At 35.0% G+C, this 24,169-nt stretch overlaps 1 protein-coding gene across 18 annotated transcripts; it reads left to right on the top strand.

Annotated features, from left to right (window-relative positions):
* Positions 1 to 6,719: 6,719 nt before the first annotated feature.
* Positions 6,720 to 16,319, top strand: LOC306895702 (M1-specific T cell receptor beta chain). 18 transcript variants are annotated; one of them, XM_079459165.1, is made up of 7 exons: positions 9,723 to 9,981; positions 13,000 to 13,332; positions 13,453 to 13,467; positions 13,568 to 13,671; positions 13,783 to 15,460; positions 15,568 to 15,835; positions 16,078 to 16,308. In XM_079459165.1, exons 1-5 carry the CDS (start codon positions 9,855 to 9,857, stop codon positions 13,801 to 13,803), a joined length of 600 nt encoding a protein of 199 aa, XP_079315291.1. In that variant the 5' UTR covers positions 9,723 to 9,854; the 3' UTR covers positions 13,804 to 15,460; positions 15,568 to 15,835; positions 16,078 to 16,308. The 18 variants fall into 18 exon arrangements, 6 of the variants coding, with proteins under 6 accessions (XP_079315292.1, XP_079315293.1, XP_079315294.1 ...); XR_013786823.1 differs by lacking the exon at positions 9,723 to 9,981 and adding an exon at positions 6,720 to 6,877 and having other exon boundaries at positions 13,783 to 15,835; positions 16,078 to 16,319; XM_079459166.1 differs by lacking the exon at positions 9,723 to 9,981 and adding an exon at positions 7,218 to 7,431 and having other exon boundaries at positions 13,783 to 15,835; positions 16,078 to 16,319.
* The last annotated feature ends 7,850 nt before the right edge of the window (positions 16,320 to 24,169 follow it).

Raw genomic sequence — 24,169 nt, 5'->3', positions numbered from 1 at the left:
TTTGGTGAAAGCACAATAAGAAAAACAAATAAATGACTGAAGGCCGAAGGTCAAATTGTGAATACTGCTATGGACACCTGTTTTATACACCTGTTTTATAAGCAGCACTGTGAAAAACAAACATTATTCTACAAATAACATTTTTTATGTGGAGTTTAGGAGAAATGTTGTCAGTACTTCAATCCCTATTTCAGCTGTCAAGTCAGTAATAAAATTCAAAACATGCTTGCTATATGATTTGGGATGTTATGGTGTTGGTAAAATGGCGTACGTAAAATGGGTAACCAAACACAGTAATTTTTTTATTTAAGGGGGGGGGGACTTTTAATCCTGCTTTGTACCAAAATTCTCATCTTTAACCTGTTTCAGACAAACACTCAGATCAGAAAACCAGAGCTGAAGACTTGTTCTTTGTTTTATAGCTAGTATAAAACAGAAGAAGGGGTCATATGTTTTGAACAACACGAAGGTAAATGGTCAATATTTTCTGAACTACCTTTAAGATTGTTTTTTGTTTAAGCAAAGCCCCTCCTCTGAGAGTCTACACTCTTACTTTTGCTTACCTACAGTTGAGTTGAGTACAGTTGTGTTGAGAAACTATTGACACGTTATGATGAGGAAGAGACTCATGGAAATATTCACAATATATCTACTCCAGATCTACTTCATTTTCGTTAGCCAATGTGAGTATCATATCTAATGCTTGGACATTTACTCCCAAATTATTAATACAAAAGTTAATACAAATATTGATTGAAAATATTAATAAAAAAGTTATTTTACAGTTGACAAGCATCATTTTATTTTTCTAAATTGTCTCCGATGTAGTGTTATGTGATTTATTTATGATGATTTTGTTTATATACATATACAGGTCAAGGATCAACTCCTGTTGTGCTTCAGTTTACACCATACATGACAGTACAACCAAGAGATAATGTGACACTGAACTGTAGCATTGGTAAAGGGCAGAGCATGGGTAGCTACACCATGCTGTGGTACAGACAAGCCCATTATGAACAACTTATAGAATTTATTATAAAAGAATACGAGGAACCAACACAAAACTTTCAAGTTATTCTAAATACGAAAGACAACATGTTCAGCCTGCTGGTCTCTAACCTGTCTGTGAAGGACAGTGCCACTTATTACTGTGCTGCAAGGCACAGTGAAACCAAAACTGAATATAGTCTAACAAAAAACCTGCTGAAACTCACACCTGGTCTAAGGAAATGTTTTAATGATATCAGTGCTGGCAAGCTCGGGTTTGTTTAGAAATACACAACAATTTAAAGCACAACGTATTTTAGTAAGATGCAACAATATTTATTTTAAAATTATTATAATAGTCATACTATTTAAATAAATATGATATATAGGTTTGTTGGCCAAGTGTTTATATTCACATACTTTAGAGATATATTTAAACTTATGGAAAATCTGTGCTTTTTGATCATTAAAGTACATTCTTTATGAATGTGGTCCATTCTTATGCATGTTACATATACTGTACACCACAGGAGTATTGTCATGTTAAGCTTTTTTATCTATGCAACATTTACAAAAACATATAACCTATGATATATTTCAGGTGTTATTGTTATTTCGGGCATTTGCATATCCCAGTCATTGTACACTGCTTTTTCCATATACTGAACCCACAAAAAGCTCAAACAGCCTAATAAAGATGTGAAATATTTTCTACTTAATATACAACACTGATTTTTGGGATACAGATTGAATATAATTCAATATAATAACATCAAAATGCAATTAAAAAGGCCTTATGATAAACCTCTCACACATCACTGTTTCATAAGAAGAACAGTTACGTCTACTTTAAAATATCACAATTAAATATTAGTCTTTTCAAGACAGACTACTGAATATACACTCACCTAAAGGATTATTAGGAACACCATACTAATACTGTGTTTGACCCCCTTTCGCCTTCGGAACTGCCTTAATTCAACGTGGCATTGATTCAACAAGGTGCTGAAAGCATTCTTTAGAAATGTTGGCCCATATTGATAGCATCTTGCAGTTGATGGAGATTTGTGGGATGCGCATCCAGGGCACGAAGCTCCCATTCCACCACATCCCTAAGATGCTCTATTGGGTTGAGATCTGGTGACCGTGGGGGCCATTTTAGTACAGTGAACTCATTGTCATGTTCAAGAAACCAATTTGAAATGATTCGAGCTTTGTGACATGGTGCATTATCCTGCTGGAAGTCAGAGGTACATGGTACCTGAGGTACATGGTGGTCATAAAGGGATGGACATGGTCAGAAACAATGCTCAGGTAGGCCGTGGCATTTAAACAAAGCCCAATTGGCACTAAGGGGCCTAAAGTGTGCCAAGAAAACATCCCCCACACAATTACACCACCACCAGCCTGCACAGTTGTAACAAGGCATGATGGATCCATGTTCTCATTCTAATTCTGTGACCAGGCAACATTTTTCAACTGTCCAATTTTGGTGAGCTCGTTCAAATTGTAGCCTCTCTTTCCTATTTGTAGTGGAGATGAGTGGTACCCGGTGGGGTCTTCTGCTGTTGTAGCCCATCCGCCTCAAGGTTGTGCGTGTTGTGGCTTCACAAATGCTTTGCTTCATACCTCGGTTGTAACGAGTGGATATTTCAGTCAAAGTTTCTCTTCTATCAGCTTGAATCAGTCGGCCCATTCTCCTGTGACCTCTAGAAACACCAAGGCATTTTCGCCCACAGGACTGCCGCATACTGGATGTTTTTCCCTTTTCACATCATTCTTTGTAAACCCTAGAAATGGTTGTGCGTGAAAATCCCAGTAACTGAGCAGATTGTGAAATTCTCAGACCGGCCCGTCTGGCATCAACAACCATGTCACGCTCAAAATTGCTTAAATCACCTTTCTTTCCCATTCTGCCATTCAGTTTGGAGTTCAGGAGATTGTCTTGACCAGGACCACACCCCTAAATGCATTGAAGCAACTGCCATGTGATTGGTTGATTAGATAATTGCATTAATGTGAAATTGATCAGGTGTTCCTAATAATCGTTTAGGTGAGTGTACGATGAATATACATTTGACCAGTTTATTACAATATACATTATGTAGATACCATAATGTTAGTTACCTTCATTCATGAGACCAGGTCTGTATACATTTTAAGTATGGATTTAGCATTTTTTTAAGTGTTATATTCAGTGACAGTTACAAGATTAAAGAAAAGCAATTGTGCACATGTGTTTAGGAGGGGTGTGGTGTTTTTGCTTGACTTTATCTACTGTAATAAGGAAACAGAGGAAGTCTGTCACAGCAAACACCATTTCAGAAATGATCACTAATGAAAGCAGCTGAGGTTTTTACAAAATGGAGTTTACTTGGCTTATATTAATTTTACTGCTGACTATCTGTAAGATAATTTAATTTCAATTGTTTTTATTTAATACATGTACATATATGTTTAGCAACTACCCTTGTTTTACAGATACATCCAATGGAGCCATTCGTCAGGAGCCCAACGTATTGTTTGCTACTGAAGATGGAAATGTGAAATTAAAATGTGAACATGACAATGCTGATCATTACAGATTGTACTGGTACAAGCAAGCAAAGGACAACATTGGATTTAAATTAATTGTATTTTCTGCCGGCCAATATATGGTTGACATTGAAGCACCATTCAACACTGCTGATTTAAAGTACAACGCAACCCGTCCTGAAGTAAAGAGATCCACACTGCAGATGAAAAGGGTTAAAGCTGAAGACTCGGCTCTCTATTACTGTGCCACAAGCACACAGTATCATAGACAGCTGCACTGCTAAACAACAACCCCAAAATTAACATTGTGCTGAGAAGAAAAAGATGGATGCTTTCTTTTTAATTTCAGATTTGCTACAATATTGATTTAGAATTTATTGAAGTTTTATCAGAATTAATTCTAAATTAGAAAACATTTCCGTAGATATATCATTACAGAATATTTATCACAGTTTTAAATAATAACCATTTTAATAAAACAACAGTCTCCATGGTAGCCTACACACAGTATGTTGTACTGTACTGTATGGTACCTATATTGTATTATGTGATAAAAGAGCTCCTGAAGTTTAAATATTATTTATGTAATTCAATTAATCAATTATGTTTATAATATATATTAACCAGTATGTTTTATCGTGATATTCACATTTTTCAAATAATTTATCTAATGATGAGTTCTATGCAATTTACTTGAAGAGACTTTCTCACAACTGAGAGATCTCACAAATGTATTTCATGATGTCATTTCCTGTGGTGTTTCATCAAAGACAAAACACTCAAACAGCATTCAAAATGTAGCCTAGTAGTGCAGATGCACGCAGCAAGGAGTGATTTTGTTTTATTATGGAACTGTTGTGTTTGGGTTTTATTTTGCTATTACTTTCCAGTAAGTCTTTTTTTAGACCACATTTGACAGTAAATAAGGTTATCTAAAATATTTTAATGCAATATAACTATTTGAATAGTTTAATATTGGACCGTTTTCCTCTCAACAGAATCATTGATGGGAGTAAGCATCGCTCAGAAGCCTGCTTTACTTGGTGTAACTCAGGGTGAAGAGGCAACTCTAAATTGTGAACATGATGATGCCAATCATTATTATATGTACTGGTACAGACAGATAAGGTCAGGGGAAATGTCCCTCCTTGCTATTTCTGTAGGAAAAAACACAGTGGAAGCGGTTTCACCGTTCAATGAAACGAAATTCAAAATGACGCGTCCTGAGATTAAAGAATCTTCATTGAAAATTGAGGGTCTGCTAAAGGAGGACTCGGGTGTGTATTTCTGCGCCTCAAGTATTACACAGTACTATGGTTCAGTTTAGCAGCTGAACAAAAACCTCAACCTGAGCCACAATGATCACGAAAAGAACAATAAACATCCTAGTTGGATGTCCTATCTTTTATTAGGGTGCATATGTATAACATTTTACTCATTACTTTTTGGTAGAAAGCATAACACAAAGATGATGTTAATAATGAACACATCCTTTTGAGAGTGTACAGTTTTCTGCCCAGTCTGTGGAAGAAACAAATCATATGGGCTAATATCAACATGTTTAAGTTGTGCATGTTCCGATTTTCATGTTTGACTAAAGTTGTCACTTTTAGAAATGCACTTTGATATGGTTTGATGAACCTTAAATTAAAGATCATATGCTGACCTCTGCAGGATAATATGAGTAACTTGAGTAATGTGAATAATATTTTATAGCACCAGAGGGCACGATCATCTGAGACTTGTATCATCTGATTTAGGTGTTCTTGTTTGCCTACTGTAATCTAAAGACCAAAACATAAGTTATAAGTAATGATTGTGAGTAACATGACTAAAGTAACATGGTTAAAATTAATTGGAAATCAAAGGGCACTATGAAAACCTCTTTCTTTTCTCAAAACGGATGTTCAAAGATCTCAGTAATAAACAGACATATATGCCATCAAGACATTTTTATTTTATTTTGTTTTGCAGTACCAGATTACACGGATAAATATAGGAATACTGTCTTGTATATGAAAAGCCTAAAATGATTGAAGACAATGTTTTAAGACATTTACAATTATTTATTCCAGGACCCAACAAGAAAGAACCCACCAAAAATACATATTTTTTGTATTTAAATATATATAAAACAATACTGATTTGTTCTCTCTTCTTAGTGTGTAAAAATTGTTTACTGTTTGACTAAAATAAGGTTTAAGTGCAAATACCAATATACCGTAAGATATCAAAATCATTGTTATTGTTAGTCATCAATTAAACTAATTAAACTTTTGTGTGATTTACTGTATCGAGCAGAATGACTGACTCCCAAAAAAACCTATTTAAGAAATATACTGTTAAACAGCAGTCAAGTTGTTTCATGTCCTGTGGTCATCCCCGCGTAAGCATGTGACAGTAAAATTATAACTTATAAATAGTACTAGTTGAACTTGCTACCAAGATAATCATTTATAATAGCACTTTTCTCATTTCTTTACAAATTACATACTTTTCCTTTAATGACTTTTGGTCACTGCACTCACATTGGAATGTGAATATTGGTACATTGATAACGCATTAATGTCATGACTTTATTCGTAAAATTGTCCCGGATACAGATGAACAGATACAGCATCTGTATCTTCTCATACTTTGATGTTTGTTACAGTACTGTAGATGAGGATGTGGGAGGGGTTGACAAACTGTCATTGAGACATTTTTGGGAGCCATTTGCACCTGCTCAAATTCTTAGTAATCACAGAAATAGCAACATGGGCTGTGTGCAGAAAGACATTAAAAAAGAACATGTGAACATGATGAAAAATAAAGATAAAGACGGATGAGGGGGAGGTTGGGGGAGAGAGAAAGTACATTTGTTTTTGTATAATGTTTTAACACCGTGGGGACAGGGGGCCACGGTGATACATTCCCATAGAACCGCTGTACAAAAACCTTCCTCCATGTACAGTGCATCAAACTTTGACTGAGAATACAAAACTCCTCGGATTTCCATGACTTTTAACAATGAAATATAACCGATCTTCTGGACAGGTGGATTAATACTATTTTAAGCAATTTTCACACATTTTATTGAATTTAAATAACAAAATATTGGCAGTAAATGAATGTGTACCACCAAGAGATATAAATATGACAATTTTTATGTGGACATACCGTACATATCTACTGTATTATGAGTTATGCACTTTAACTCTGAAGACCCTATAAAAAAGTTCTGGAATTATTTATACGAGTATATCCCAGCGGACAAATTAGGATTTGTAATGCACATTTTGGAGTGCTTATTCACAATGTGCCACTGGCTCTCAAGCATACTTTGGAAATGGAACAAAACTAACTGTTTTAGGTAAGTTTATCCGATTTGTGTTTACGTTCTAGCAATTACTTCTATTCAATCGAATATTGGTGTCAGGCTGATAACTATCATCATTCTGTTTATGCATCCAACCTGTTCTGAAATCCAACATTTGGCCCATTAAACCAAACTATAAATCATAATAACAATCATTTTAATATAGAATGTAGACTGTTTGAAATGATGACTGCATACTGTCTCACTGTGCCAACGCTTATCAGGCATACTTTGGAGCTGGAACAAAATTAACAGTTCTAGGTAAGAAACTTGCATACTTGTTAAACTATCTTGTTAATGGAAGCTAACAATGGAGGACTGTTAAGGAAAATAACAAAAAAAATCAGATTTTCGGTTATAAATTGATTAAGATTAGATTAAAATATACCAGCTGTGGCCAAAATATTATTAAGCTTTTATACAGCAAACATCTGAACCATGTTTAGAACGGTGTCTTATTCGGCTTGAGACCCTTTTTGGCATGACAATTGAATGCTGTGCCAATTATCAAGCTTATTTCGGTGGCGGCACTAAACTAACAGTTCTCGGTAAGTAATACTTTAGCTTCACATGTAAAACATTTCACAAATAACTGTAAGAGTATATTTTGAATTGACAGTCTAAAGTGACATAAATAGTAATATATAATGTATCATTTGGGAGAGGAGAGAACCAAAACACGAAAAGCATAAAAAAAGAGCATTTAGTAAATGTGACAGCCACATTGTTGTAATTTATCAGTGAGTCTGTATGCTGTGCCTTTGGTAGCAACCAGGCTTATTTTGGTGGAGGTACAAAGTTGACAGTTCTAGGTAAGTTTTTGTAGATATAAAACAATTGCTTTTTGAATAACAGTTCTTAAAGTGACGCACGTTTTTGTACTGTAAGAAAGAGGTTTATGACAGTGCTTTGATACTCTGTGCTCAAACACGCAAGCATATTTTGGAGATGGCACCAAACTCACTGTTTTAGGTAAGAACAAATAATGATCATAATATTCTTAAATGTGCACAAATACTGTGTTATGACACAGACGAAGAAAGTAATCTTGCTTGAGTAACAGAGCCTGTAACATTAGTTGGTTTATTCTTGAAACTATACAGTGGTCCGATGTAATGTACAATGGATGTAGTTCTCGTACATTATTTCAGCGGAGTTGAATCAGTTCAGTGCTGCATACTTTGGCCGTGGAACTAAACTTAAAGTAAGACGTTGTTTTGATTTATGTATAAACTTTGGCACTGAAGTAACGCTGCTTCAGCTTTCGTCAGTGTTTACACCTGATATACAAACTAGACCGTTTTTTAGCAGTGCACATGTGTGCTGTGTCAAGTACTGCTCAGGCTTATTTCGGAGAAGGAACAAAGTTAACAGTTCTTGGTAAGAAACATTATTCATACTGTTTAAAACATACTGCCTATTCAAAATCTATATGAGAACTTGTTGAAGGCAAAACCTGATTGCTTTTATCTAAATAAGAGGTAGATGATATTCTGTATCTGAGTTAAAAATACATGTCGAGGTTGTTGCATTTTGTGGAATGGGTAAAGATATATATTATATAGAGAGTAGGGGAGGTTTTCTCTGTAGCGTAGAATCAGTGTGAATAACTACAACCCAGCATATTTCGGCAGTGGAACCAAACTCACAGTTCTAGGTAAGAAAAATAATTTTGACTTAATTTTGCATTGAACATGTTTCTCTGATGTTAAACGTGAGGATAGATAAAAAAAGTTGGGTAAAATGATCTTTATTAGCAGAAATGAAACTGTATGAGTGCTGTTTCAATCTTAAGAACAAAGCCTGAGTTGTCAAAGTGTGAGTGATTTTATTAGAGCACATTAGTGCTGTGACTAGTGGAGGTGGTCAAGCTTACTTCGGCAATGGAACCAAGTTAACCGTTCTTGGTAAGACCTTTGAAACCAATCCTAATGTTATTAAACCAACACATTTTTTATGTCATACATGTCATGTTGTTCAACAAAGATCCTCTGCTGAATAATTTGAACTTTTGATATAAAAACCGATAATTTGCCAATTGTTTGACAATATTGAGAAGTGAAGTGAAACTGGACATGCTATAGTTTAGGTTTTCTCTGTAGCGTAGAATCAGTGTGATCAATATGATCCTGCATACTTTGGCAGTGGCACTAAACTTACGGTTCTAGGTGAGTAAAAGCAAGGTAATTTTTTGTGTGATGCTTACCATAACAATATAGCAGCAAAATATTATTGTGAGTGTTTCACTATGTTTTATCTTGAGATTGACATACAGTAGTTAAGCAGAATTTTCTGAGTAATGCAGCACGACTGTAGAATGACTTTTGCATTTCGCTTCTTGAGTACATTTGATAGTACACATGTGACTTATCATTACATTAAAATATTTGTCAATGTGCAAAGAGCCTAAAACTGTTTCTTTGCCCAGACTGGTTGTGCATAGTCAAGTGGTTTTCATGGGGTATTCAAGAAAAAACAGATTCTAGTCGCTTTGGCGTTCCGTTTCTTGAGTAATTTTGTTAGAAGACACGTGTGCTGTGACACTGGTGGTTTTCAAGCTTACTTTGGCAATGGAACAAAGTTAACCGTTCTAGGTAAGCAACTTAAAAATCTTAATGCTGTTACAGTACGTTGACTGGAATTCCCTATACCTCTGATATACAAAATAGAGTAAACCTGTAAATATCTCATCTTTAAAAATAAAAACATGATACATGTAACTTGATGCATGATCTCGCTACAGCATAGCTCAGGTTTTAACTGTAGCCTATATTCAATGTGACCATGGGCAATCGTGCATACTTTGGCCATGGAACAAAACTTACAGTTCTAGGTGAGTAAAAGCAAGTTCATTTTTCGTGGGATGGTTACCATAACAATATAGCAGCAAAATAATATCGTGAGCGTTTATGTTGTCACTGTGTTTTATCTTGAGATTGACATACAGTGGTTAAGCAACATTTTCTAAGTAATGCGGTACGGCTGTAGGATGACTTTTGCATATCGCTTCTTGAGTACATTTGATAGTACACATGTGCACTGTGACTCTGGTGCCTCTCAAGCTTACTTCGGCAATGGAACAAAGTTAACTGTTCTAGGTAAGACATATACAACTGTATATTAATCATGTCTGATTGTATACATGACAAAGTCTAAATGATTCAGACTATAGCTGAGGTTTTAACTGTAGCATTGAGTCAGTGTGAACTACGGCAATCCTGCATACTTTGGAAGTGGTACCAAACTTACAGTTGTAGGTGAGTAAAGTATCTTTTTTTGAGATGGTTAACATAAAAATTGGTTCAAAGGATGGTATTCGTTGACTAAAGCAGAAAAGTAATATTGTAAGTGCTTTATGTTCTCGTCATAATAGGGCAAGTTACTTTGCACTAAAAGTCATCTTGAGATTGATATAGTTAAGCAACATTATCAGACTATTCCAGTAAGACTGTAAGGGCTTTAGTATTTCGTTTCTTAAAGTACATTTGTTAGTACACATGGGCACTGTGCCACTAGTACTTCTCAAGCTTATTTCGGCAATGGAACAAAGTTAACCGTTCTAGGTAAGAAACATCAAAATGTACACTGCTTATGTCCTATTATATATATATATATATATATATATGACAGGTTCTACGTGATTCAGACTATAGCTGAGGTTTAAACTGTTGCATTGAGTCAGTGTGAACTCTGCCAGTCCTGCATACTTTGGAAAAGGTACTAAACTTACAGTTCTAGGTGAGTAAAATGAACGATGTTTTATAGCTTATCGGTATATTCTGGAATGTGTAATGCTTATTTTTTAGGACTGTATATTATTTTGTTAACATCGCAATGCGTAAATCCTGTAAAATATTATTCTTACGATAATGGTTGATATTGTATTTGTATTTTAATATTAAAATAACCGTGTTAACAAAAGTGTTAAATTATAGTGTTAAAACTTATAACAGTGAATTGCAAGTTTTTATTCACAATGCAAAGGTTGAGGAGAACCGTTTGAAAAGCATTAAAGTAACACAGGGCTTTAGTTTTAAGATATGTGCTGTGACACTGGTGTTGCCCAGGCTTATTTTGTCAATGGAACAAAGTTAACTGTACTTGGTAAGAAACATTTTATTAATGCTATTTTATTAATCTGTGAATTAGAGAACAATGCAACATAGTTTGTATCTATGGAGGGGATTAACTAAATTGATATTGCTGTAAACTAGTAGTTTGTTATATGTTCTATATGTTATAGGTTTTATTTATTTAAGTAAGTTTAGATATGGTGGGGAAGATATGATCCCAACTGTATCTGGGGTTTAACTGTAGCATAGGAACAGTGTGAACTCTGGATATGCAGCATACTTTGGCAAGGGCACTAAACTTACAGTTCTAGGTGAGTACTATCTGTTCTATGTGATATTTAGGTTAGTAGGAAGCTGTTTAATTTGATCAAGGTGTTAGAATAGTGTTGAATAGACTTGTTTCTGAAAGTTAGCTTCTGAATGGGATAAGTGAAAACGATTATATAAACCTTACTATAGCTGAAGGGTTTGACTGTAGCTTAGAATCAGTGTGAACAACGTCAACCCTGCATACTTCGGCAATGGCACAAAATTGACTGTGTTAGGTGAGAATATTATCTTTGTTTGCTTTTCTTTTGTTTGTTTCTCAGTTTGTGAGTTAGAATGCGGCAAATGCCTACTGTCAGTTATCATGTAATAAACTGTACTTAATCCAAATAGACCTAACCTAGAAGTATGTCATTTAAAACAATGAATTAGACATTTTGGCCTAAGCGTAGAAAATGTCATAGTTACACCTCTTAAAAGCATACAATCCTTGCTTTGGAAACAATGGTTCAGTTTGGTACAGGTACCAGACTTAAAGTTTTAGGTAAGAATCTTTAATAAGAATGCAAAATTCAATTATTGTCAACTTAAGACTGTTTATGTATAGTTTTTCGTATGTGTATTTAAATATAATGTATGTTGTTAACAAAGGATCACGTTAAAGCGATAGGGAGTGTTTTAAGGTAGCCGTTGAATAGTGTGAACAACAGACCTGCATACTTTGGTCAGGGGACAAAACTCACTGTTTTGGGTAAGGAACTGAATACATTGTTATTATTTTAGGAACATTTACAATTATTGAACTGCTTTTCATCGTCAGAGGAACCAATGCTTATAGTTAAATATATAGGAAATACAGTAAAAAGCATTTTTTTTCATTTATGTACAGAACTGTTCTGTTCTGCAGCTAAATGTTGCAATTCACTCTATGCATTTTAATAGTTACGCGATACTGTTTAAATCAAGAAAGTTTGGTTATATAAGCTTAATATCTGTTTTAAGGTGTTACAGTTAGGTGGCAAGTACAGATAAAATTGTTTTCTGAGGTTTGCCAAGTGGTTTTCCTGTTTAAAAAGGAATTGAGCACATAAACTGCAGAAATGCAACCAAGTAATCTTCAAGACGGCATGTTCTGTTATATCCTGAAACAGTAACCGCAAAGACTTCATTGAAAGTATCTAGAGTGTATTATACTAAACCCAATAAATATAATGGATATATAAACAGCAAGACCTCCCAAAAACATTGGTTATTTATATAACTCCATAAACTAATCAGACTCTTAAAATAAAGGGAAGTTTAAACTCAAGAATTTGAGTTAGGTCAGTTTTTTTACTGTTACTGTTCAGTGTGCTCTGGCACATATCCTGCCTATTTCGGTGAGGGAACCAAGCTAACTGTTCTTGGTAAGAAGACTATTTGATATTTGCTTGACATTGCTTTTATTGCTGGAAGAATGTTGTTTATGTGTTGTTGTTTTGGAGATTTAATGATTTCATGCCGCTCTCTGTAGACTAGATACTGGTGCACGTTAAGAGACATTCTTTTCACTGTGTTTACATGTGTCTATTTGCCAGAATTGTCTATGTGCAGAAAAAATACATCACAGTATGATTTTACGCAAAAAAAAGGCATTTAGATTTTATTTTAAATAACATCACGTTCACAGAAATCCATATTAGTTTTGTTTAATTTTAGGATCAGCAAACTGAATGTCATAGAAAAGATGTGCACAAATTGTTACTTATGGTATTTTATATATATTTTTTCCCGTAGATCCTAAGATTACAATCACTAAACCAAAAGTGAAAATTCTAAAACCCTCAGAAAAGGAGCTCTGCAAGAAAGCTGTGACTCTTGTGTGTGTGGCCGAAAACTTCTATCCAGACCATGTGACAATAAAGTGGAAAATTGGCAGCAAAGACGTTTCTAAAGGAGTGGCAACAGATCAATATGCAACCCAGAAGGAAAATAAAATGTTCCACATGTCCAGCAGGCTCAAAGTAAATAAAAAAGAATGGAACAAGGAAAAAAACAAATTTACCTGCATAGCAAGATTCTTCAATGATACTTATTCAGATGAAACAGCTACAGTAAATGGAATTGTAGGTATGTATAGCTTACAATGTGAGATAAAAAATAGAATTATAAGCTATATGCACACTATGCATGATTTATATCATTTGAGTATTATTTGCCTAATACCATTCTTTTCTCTTATAAATGAAGGTGGATTTGACCGAGGTAAGGAATCACCCCTTTCCTTTTGTGTTTATATTGACTAAAGAATTATGTCATTTAGCACGCGCAAATGTGTTATAATGATTTATATGTTACATTTCAGATCTACACGTGACAAAAGCACATACAGTAAAACTTGCATATGGTGTGTTCATTGCTAAAAGTGGACTTTATGGAATTTTAATTTTGCTCTTTATATGGAGACAGGTAAGGCTGCCTAACTTAGCCTAAATATAATAGAAGATGTAAAGAACGTGTTTTTTATGATGAAACTTTTTGTGTTTTGGATTGTGAGAACATGTGCTTTCTGTTACACAGGGTTCAGCAAGCAAGCAATAAAGTGAACAGCCAGCTGAAGAAGTTACCAAGAAAACTATCATCCGGATACACTTCCTGTATTATGTTTTCTATCGCTCTTTTTGAGGATTTAATTATTGATTATAATTTTTTAGCATCCCATAGCAGCAAATCTGTCTTATAATAGACCTTTTTACTTTTATATATATATCTTTTTTTCTTTTAAAACGTACTAATACCTTTTCCATTTTGTTTCTCATTATTGTAGCACACTTTACTGAACTGATTCAATATAAGAATAAACAATATTGCATGTAAGAATATGGATTGCTTATCCTTCATTAGGGAACGAATCCAGATCATAATGCAAAGCAGAATGGTTTGTGCTATAGGGTTTTCTACTTTGATGTCAGTGCTTAGACTAATGATACGCTTAGGAAAAAAGTTAACTGTTCTTGGTCATGGAGCAGATATGTCTATAAAGTAATATTTGGGTCTCTGGGGTGCCCCCTAGTGAAGGTGCAGGTAATAAGCTAAATTTGTCATTGTTTTAAATGTGTTCCTCTTCAGGAAATATAAAGAAAATATGCAAATGCTTTGTATGAAACATGCTATTGACTGGTTACACTGCTAAAAACACCTTTGTGAACATTATGACTTATATCCTATAAAGAATTGGAATTGCAAAAATGGCAAAGGAAATGACTAGCATCCTTTGTTTGCAGAGCCACTTGCTAAGATGCTAATAATAGCTATTAAGGATGGTTAAGTGTAATACTTCATTGCACATATTTAGAAACAATAACTCAATAAAATTATACAAGATACATAAGACAAGCATATTTCAGTCGTCTATTGTTTCTACTCACAAGAGGCCTCTCAACATCTGGGAGGCCACTATGGCTTTTATGGTCTCGAACTGAAAAGGGGCCCCCAAAAAGTGTACTAATGCCCATTAGCTGTTAGTTGAGGTTTAGGTAATAAGATAAATCATCGTGTACTAGCTACGCCAAACTAGAATTTGGAGAAGGGACCAAACTGACTGTTCTGGGTGAGTCGGAATTCAATTTTTTATTATATAATTTTCAAATGGTTACGGTTTGAGAAAAGGCAAATATTTGATCTCTGGAATGCAGCAAGATGGGTTATATTGCAAATGGTGCATGCACCACTTAACAAGACTCTTAAAGCAAGTTAAGTTTAGTTCTATTTCTAAAAGATCTGCGATATTGATATCACATATCATTTGTATTCTTAGTATTTTAAATGACATTTAAAGAATAATTTAGGTTAAAGTTTACAAATATACAATCAAAAATATAAGACAATATTCTTCTTCTAATATTTCTTCTTCAAGCTAAAAACCCCACTACACCCACAGTCAACATTCTACCACCTGCTCCAAAAGAGATGTGTGACCAGGAAAAGAAAGATAAAACTTTGGTTTGTTTAGCCACTGGTTTTTATCCCGATCATGTCAGTCTATTCTGGAAAGTAAATGATGAGGAGAGAAAGGACAAGGTGTCCACTGACCCCACAGCCCAGCAAGATCAGGGCACATTACTTTATTATATCAGCAGCAGAATAAAAGTGACGGACACTGACTGGAGGAACCATGTAAACCGCTTTACCTGTATTGTCCGCTTCTTTACTGGAGAGATGTATCAGAATGTCACAAAAACCATTAGAGGACAAAAAGGTATATTTGGCTTTAATGTACAATCTGGTTAAATGTTTACTGAAATACATTAGACTTAAATGTTTTATTTCATTTCAATGACCTATTTTCTTGTTCTTTCCCTCCAGATCGAGGTAAGCATGATATCAATTTCTCCTGTTATTATATTTCTAAAAATATTATAATTCAATATTTTTTTAAATCAAATGATAATCATGATATAAGCAAAGATTTTCCTGGAAAAGAAAAGTGGCAATCATTGCTCGTCACTGTTTTGGTTTTATGTTTTTAGTTCATCCAAAGATGCTAAAAACAATAAGCTTTGGTTATATCCTGTTTCTTGCCAAGAGTGTGATGTATGCTCTCATCGTGGCTGGTCTAGTGTGGAAATTCAAGGTAGTGTACAAAAATCCTCTCAGATGTCAACTGTGCTTTTCATTAAATCATATGTAATGACCCTTACATGTATGTAGGCCTATATGAACCAAATGTAAAAACAAAAATCAAACTAAACTGTGGCATCACTGCAAACAAATCAGCCTATAATGCCGTAACAATTCTGCATTATATTTGTGATTTTATATGTTCTGTCACTGCGTAGATTCAAATAATTTATAATGTTGTTTTTCCACTGACAGTCTTCAAATCAGAAGAAACTATTACCAGAGGATTAAGGTTTTTCTGTTCTGATGTCTATTAACAGACTAGGTCTTTCTGACTTGTGACAATTTTTATTTGATACATTTTGTATTATTTCTTGTAATTCTACTGTATGTCTGTATCAATGCTTTCTTCGAATTCCATTGTTATCTTTTTCATTATTGTTAAAAATATACTATATTACAAATAAATAAAGTCCCAAAACCCTGAAAACGACTGGAATAAAACATAATCATTAAGTATCTTTGGCAAATCTACTTATCTTAACTTCATTCTATTTATGGTATTTTGAATAGATTTTTCTGATATGACCTAGTCATTGAGTTTTCCACTTTGCAAGAAACATTCTGAAATAAGTGGGTGTAATATCTCAGTTATGTAAGATTTTTCCACTAAAACATAAACGTAACTGTTGTTTCCAGGAACAAAACATATTGCATAAAGTAAGAATGGCTAAAATTTCACTTACACAAAACTTAACAACCTACATAAAGTTGAACTGATCTATGAACTAAAGCACTTCTATCTTCATCTATTCAATTATTTTTGTAAGTCTACTGTTTCAGACACATCCTAAAAGAAATGTTTTTAAAAGAAAAAACAGCATCTTTTTTTAAAACAAAAGCAGGAACAAACAAGATACAAACAAGACAAGAATAAACGTGCTTGTCATTTTAATTCGTATAGAATCAAATCCAAAACAAATTCTAGTTTAAAGGATTTGTATAAGACTGCTGAAGCTGAAAGCAGGATGTGGTTTCAGCACGAAGGTGTTGTAAAGGATGTGGTAAGAGTGTGTTCAATATGCTCATGTTCGATCTTGTACCACATACACACCTGCTGCAAACAAGCCAAAAGATGCTTTATGGAAACTGGTGCAGAGCTGATTCATTTGAGGAGCTGATCTGTGTTGTTTTTCTGGAACATCATGCATCATAAATGAACTGCTTGATCTTAGTCATGTTGAAGTTGTGCATTAAATCTGCAGTTAATCTAGCAATAGCAATTATAAAAATTATGGTGGATATGTAATGCACAAGTTTTGCAATTATGCTGTTGCTTACGTTGTATTAAAAAAACCTCACAGAGCGGTCACAGAAAGTGCAATAAGAGCTGTGTAGGCTGAAAAAGACAGATATAGACAAAAATGCACAAGGAAGCCCACACACTCCGACAATGACAAAAAAACAAGTTCAAGATAAATGCCACTGCATTACTGGAAAATGGCTGAAAAACTGAACATTTTGGTCACATGTCGCAATGAGAAAGGTCACATCTGACCGAAACATTGCTTTATTTTTGGAGTGCGCATAAACACATGTGTATATGCATATTGTTTTTCCATAAAGCATACTGTATGTATATTTTAGCCAAACTTAAAGGCTTTACCAATTTAAACCGAATAATTATGGAAGCTTGAGAAAAGGCCTCACATTGTACGATCAGGATTTTATTACATTTAGTTTGGTCCCTGGGAGTTTTTGTACAGCATCCCGACTAGTCTGCCATACTGTGGGGACTGGCTGCACAGTACCAAACAGCAGAACCAATCTGAGTCAGATGTTTGGACTCAAGATCAATCTGAAGAAGTCCTGGTCTGTTAGATGTAAAATCCCCCACGTTTTGTGGATCCATCATGCCTACACCCAAAGAACTAAACATCAGCTTCAGCCTATCTGTTGGGGTCCAACGGTACCAGTACAGGTTTGGGTTATCAGTGCCTGTAATGGTGCAGGTGACTTTCAGCGGGGAATCTGGAAGAATAAGGATCTCCTGTGGGTTTTGACTTACGTGAAGACCTGAAGGGAATAAAAAGAATGACAGATTGTCTGAAGTACGTTTAAAGTAAGTTACGTTATTGTGAAGTTGGGTATGATCCAAATTGTAGCATACATATAGTGGCAGGCCAATGTAGTGCACCAAACAAGAAAAGCAAATGCAAATACATCTTGAATAGATGAACACATCAGAAGTCCTTAAGCTTAAATAAACTAAAAAGTATGACGTGCCCCCAGAAGTGGGGTTGGATGGTGCAGCCTATAGATTAAGAAGGTGGGGCTGGTTGCAAATATTATAGCCCTTTGTATAAAGGCATAAACTAAGGAATAACATTCTGTTTAGTGACAAACCTTAGGGTAAAGATGTGTCTGAGATGATAATGTAAACTATGTGAATAAAGTGATATCACGTCATTTGGAAACCTCACCATGAGGTCTGAAGACTGATCCGTACGGAACAAATGCATTTTTTTATGTATACTGAATTCCATGATACGTTCGTGGTGATATTTTAAGCGTATTAACTTAAGTTCTTTTATTGTTTCTCTGAATGTGTAAGGAAATCTAATTTACTTTAAAGGGATGACTACAGAAAGCAAAGATTTAAGAAAAGCATACTGTGTGAAAGTATTTTTGTATCGAGGGGAACAACAGCTGTTTAAGGGTACGCAATATAAGTTACGTTCAAATGTACACAATTTTATCATTTGTACCTGAGACTCGCACTAGCAATATTCTACAACCAGGAACTGTTCAAAGTAGGACATCATTTCTTTCTTGTACTGTTTGCTGCAAAACATCTGACGGAAGTCTGCAAACTAGCAACACACACATTTCTCAGAAGAACATTTACAGATGATGAGAGCTGATATGCTATTTACGTCATGTTTCACATCATATGTAAATGACATTAGGACACAGGTGGATTACCAAATCAAAGTGGTAACCGGGTATGTCTGAATTTCACAAAAACTTCAAATTAAACAGACTGTACTTGCTTGTTAGTTTCCATGAGGTCGAACAACTACTATGTGAATCTGTTTTCTTTAGGGAGATAAGGAAGGTTTTGAGGTCTGTTAGCTTACTCTATTATTAGCTTGTGTTTCAGTGCCACCTACTGAATTTATGCTGCGTCTGGAATTCGGCACCATTTCGGATGTATTGGCCATCCGGTCTTTAGATAAATCCAAGAATCAAAACCTGGCTTTTGTTTCCTTTTTCTAGATTATGCTTTTTATTATTGGACACACAGCACAGACAGTCTGCACATACAGTGTTAAAGGAAGCGGGATGAATATAAGGGTATTTAAATTGGACAAATTTCGTTAGGTTTTTGTACAGCAGTGCATTTATTATGTCTCACTGTGCTCGCTCACTGCACAGAAATACACACCATTGTCATCTGGCTGTACCTTTTTCACTGTGAAAGATCCGTCCTGAGCAACAGTTTTAGTGGCTGAGTATTTCTCCTTAGAAAATGTACCAAAGTCTGGCTCTTGGTTAAGCGTTGTGAATGCGATAAGTTCCATCGGTTTTCCCTGCTGTTGCCGGAACCAGTACATGTAGAAATAGCCCGCACCCTTTGAATGACTGCAGTTCATGTCTGCAGATTCTTTCTGCCGAACCCACAGTATGCTAGGATTCTGTGTAACATCACTAGCTCCTGTTAAATTATAATAAAAAAATAAACTAATGATACTTGTTAAAGTGTATTGCAGAATTATGAGTTTAATTATTCTTTGAATGATCATATTGAATGTCTGGGTAGATGAGAAATGCCTCAAATGCCCATCGAGGGAAAATCAGGAGTGTTTTAAGGGGGAGAGACAGGATGTGACATCACTTTGACATCTTTGGGTTTTAATATGAATATTTTTCAGTTTCACCAAATCAATTATTGCTGAAAACAATTTTGAGATTCAGTTGTTTATATGTCCTGAAGCCAGGTAACAAGTTACAAGTGATATTGGTCAATAAAAAATATATTTGATTTAGAGGTATGGCTGTTCAAAGCATTGCATTTGTCAATTGCTTCTTAAGTTAACAATTCCTCTTTTTGTTCACTTTTCCAGTTAAATTTTGATTGTAATGAAATTAAACATTAACATTTTGAAACATATTCAGTTGTACTGTTCCAGAAAGAAGGCATTGAGAAAATTCTATGATGAAAACTGATCATCGCACCATGTGCACATCACTGAAATACTACAAAACTTTTAGTTTGTGACATGACATAATATGTAGAGGGTAAACAATGAAACTTTTAAAATGAAGGCTGGAAGACAAATTTAAAAGACCATTAGCGCCCCCAATCGGTTTTATTTTTAATTGAATTTAAACATATTTTTATGTTTAACTATTTGAAATGGAGGGGGGGATGACATGTATAAAGTGTTCAATAAGACAACTACAGAAGTGATGGAGTTGTGGAGAAAATTGATCATTACTAAATAATTTACACCATTTAGTGTTTAGTAGGAGTTGGTGATATTTTAAATAAGTTACCTATAATGCCTTTATGTTTTTAATATACTGTTGTATGCACAAGACAGACATACACAGAACATGGCCTAGTATCGAAATGGTCTGGAAAATAATATTACTTAAGTTTTGGTTATCTTCTTTTACAGGTTTTTGTACAGCAGTGTATTAAGTATGACTCACTGTGCTTGCTCACTGCACAGAAATACACACCATTGTCATCTAGCTGTACCTTTTTCACTGTGAAAGATCCGTCCTGAGCAACAGTTTTAGTGGCTGAGTATTTCTCCTTAGAAAATGTACCAAAGTCTGGCTCTTGGTTAAGCGTTGTGAATGCGATAAGTTCCATCGGTTTTCCCTGCTGTTGCCGGAACCAGTACATGTAGAAATAGTCTACACTCTTAGTATGACTGCAGTTCATTTCTGCAGATCCTTTCTGCCGAACCCACAGTATGCTAGGATTCTGTGTAACATCACTAGCTCCTGTTAAATTATAATAAAAAATTAAAATGATACTTGTTAAAGTGTATTGCAGAATTATGAGTTTAATTATTCTTTGAATGATCATATTGAATGTCTGGGTAGATGAGAAATGCCTCAAATGCCCATCGACGGAAAATCAGGAGTGTTTTAAAGGGGAGAGACAGGATGTGACATCACTTTTATATCATTGGGTTTTAATATAAATATTTTTGAGTTTCACCAAATAAATTATTGCTGAAAACAATTTTGAGATTCAGTTGTTTATATGTCCTGAAGCCAGGTAACAAGTTACAAGTGATATTGGTCAAGAAAAAATATATTTGATTTAGAGGTATGGCTGTTCAAAGCATTGCATTTGTCAATTTCTTCTTAAGTTAACAAATCCTCTTTTTGTTTGCTTTTCCATTTAAATGTTGATTGTAATGAAATTAAACATTAACATTTTCGAAAACATATTCAGTTGTACTGTTCCAGAAAGAAGGCATTGAGAAAATTCTATGATGAAAACTGATCATCGCACCATGTGCACATTACTGAAATACTACAAAACTTTTAGTTTGTGATATGACATAATATGTAGAGGGTAAACAATGAAACTTAAAATGAAGGCTGGAAGACAAATTTAAAAGACCATTAGCGCCCCCAATCGGTTTTATTTTTAATTGAATTTAAACATATTTTTACATTACATTTACATTTAGTCATTTAGCAGACCCTTTAATCCAAAGCGATTTACAGATGAGGAAACATTGGAAGCAATTATAACAACATAGGCAACAAAATACATAAGTGCATCAAAACTAGTCCATTAAAGCCTAGCACAGTATACAAAGCTAAGAATAGTGAGGTTATTTATTTATTTATTTTTATTTATTTTTTTAATAAGAAAAAAGAAAGGGAAATTAATTGTGTTTAAATCAATCCGCGACATTTTTTCGGAAGAGATGCGTCTTCAGTCGTTTTTTAAAGATGGCAACCGAGTCTGCTGATCTTGTAGCAGCTGGTAGATCATTCCACCAATGTGGAACAGATCCAGAGAAGGTACGGGAGAGTGACTTTTTTTCTTTTTGGGATGGTACCACTAGTCGTTGTTCCTTTGCAGACAGAAGGGATCTGGCAGGAACATGGGTCTGCATTAGCGAGTGAAGATACGATGGTGCAGAGCCGGTGGTTGTCTTGTAGGCCAGGGGCATAGCTTTGAACTTTATGCGGGTAGCAACAGGGAGCCAATGTAACCTGATGAAGAGCGGAGTTACATGCGCTCTCTTCGGTTCATTGAAGACCACTCTTGTCGCTGCATTCTGGATCATCTGGAGAGATTTGATTGTGCAAGCAGGAAGTCCAGCCAGAAGCGCAATGCAATAATCCAGTTTGGACAAGACAAGAGCCTGGACTAGGACTTACGTAGAGTGCTCTGATACGAAAGTTCTAATTTTCCTTATATTGTAGAGGATGATTCTACAGGACCGGCTGGTGCTGGCAACATGACTTGTGAGGTTAAGCCAATCATCTATTACCACCCCCAGGTTTCTGGCTGTGCTGGACGGTGTAATAGCCGATGAGCCTAGTTGAATGGCAAGGTTTTGGTGAATCTTTGGGTTGGCCGGGATCACAAGCAGTTCCATTTTTGCAAGGTTCAGCTGCAGGTGATGGTCCTTCATCAAAAGCGAGATGTAACTCAGGCATGCCGTGATGCGAGCAAAGACCGTCGGATCGTCCGGTTGAAATGACAAGTAGAGTTGTGTGTCATAGCAGTGATAGGAGAAGCCATGCTTCTGAATGACCAAGCCGAGGGATGTAGTGTAAATGGAGAAGAGTAGTATAAAGTGTTCAATAAGACCACTACAGAAGTGATGGAGTTGTGGAGAAAATGTAATATTACGAAATAATTTACAACATTTAGTTCGTAGTAGGAGTTGGTGATATTTCAAATAAGTTACCTATAATGCTATTATGTTTTTAATATACTGTTGTATGCACAAGACAGACATACGCAGAACATGGCCCAGTATCAAAAAGGGTTTGGAAAATAATATTACTTAAGTTTTTGTTATCTTCTTTATTCAGGTTTTTGTACAGCGGTGTATTAAGAATGACTCACTTGTGCTTGCTCACTGCACAGAAATACACACCATTGTCATCTGGCTGTACCTTTTTCACTGTGAAAGATCCGTCCTGAGCAACAGTTTTAGTGGCTGAGTATTTTTCCTTATATTGCTCCTTAAATTCACCAAAGTCTGGCTCTTGGTTGGGCATTGTAAATGCAATGAGCTTCATTGGTTCTCCCTGCCGTTGTTTGAACCATGACATGTAGAAATAGGTTGAATCCTTAGTATGACTGCAGTCCATATTCGCAGATTCCCCCTGTGGAATCGACAGTATGTTTGGCTCCTGTGTAACATCATCGGTTCCTGCAAAGTAATGTTAAAAATGAAACAGAATTTTGGGTAAATTTAAAAATGCTGTGACTTTATACCTGAAGCACTTGGCAGGAGAATTAGTTTAATGAGCAGTGTAAACATACTGATTCTTCAGCCTATGAAACATTAAATGTATACAGAAGAAAATCTTAGGCTTTCATAAACTGGGGAAGCACAGGAAATGACATCACAATGACGTCATTGTCTTCCTTTCATATGCAATTTATTTATGAGAAATTATTTCTGCTTACAATATCTTAATTCAGCTTCGCTTGCTGTATCCGCACTAACAGTTATTGAGGTTCAGATGTTTTAAAAGTTGGCATAAAGTCAAACCAGGGCACATGTGCAGATGAACAAGAGATTAAATTTGTCAGACCTAATACATTTATGCTTTCAGCTTTGAACTATACACCAGCAATTCCAGGTCACGTGCCATAGTTTTATATGGAAATTGAGTCATCTAGAATCTTTACATCCGCACAGAATTAAAATTGGACAACTAAGCTTTGTTGAACTTCAGTACTAAAAACAAGAGAAACGTGATGTTATGAGGTTGATCTTTGCTCTTCAGAGAAACACTGCTAAATATTTACATTTACACCAACAATATCTTGTGTTTAATGCCAAGATTAATACTCAAAGTAAATAATTCTTTATCTCTGATAGAGCATGCTGGTTCAGGACAGCTGAATAAAATAGACTATGAGCTCCCCCAACCGGTTTCATGTAATATGACAATTCTTAACTTAATTGTATGTTAGCATTTTTCTATTTTGTATGCATATAATACCCTAAATGACATGAAATTTGGAATTGGTGAAATGGGTAAAGTATTGAGTATGGTCTCTCGATGATACATCTAATTTTCTCTTTTGACCAAAAAGGTCAAAACATTTATTTTAGAG

This window comes from Barbatula barbatula (genome assembly GCF_947034865.1).
Source record: "Barbatula barbatula genome assembly, chromosome: 6".
NCBI classification, from domain to species: domain Eukaryota; kingdom Metazoa; phylum Chordata; class Actinopteri; order Cypriniformes; family Nemacheilidae; genus Barbatula; species Barbatula barbatula.
Note: the sequence above shows the minus strand (reverse complement) of the source record. Positions and strands in the feature narration are given on the sequence as shown.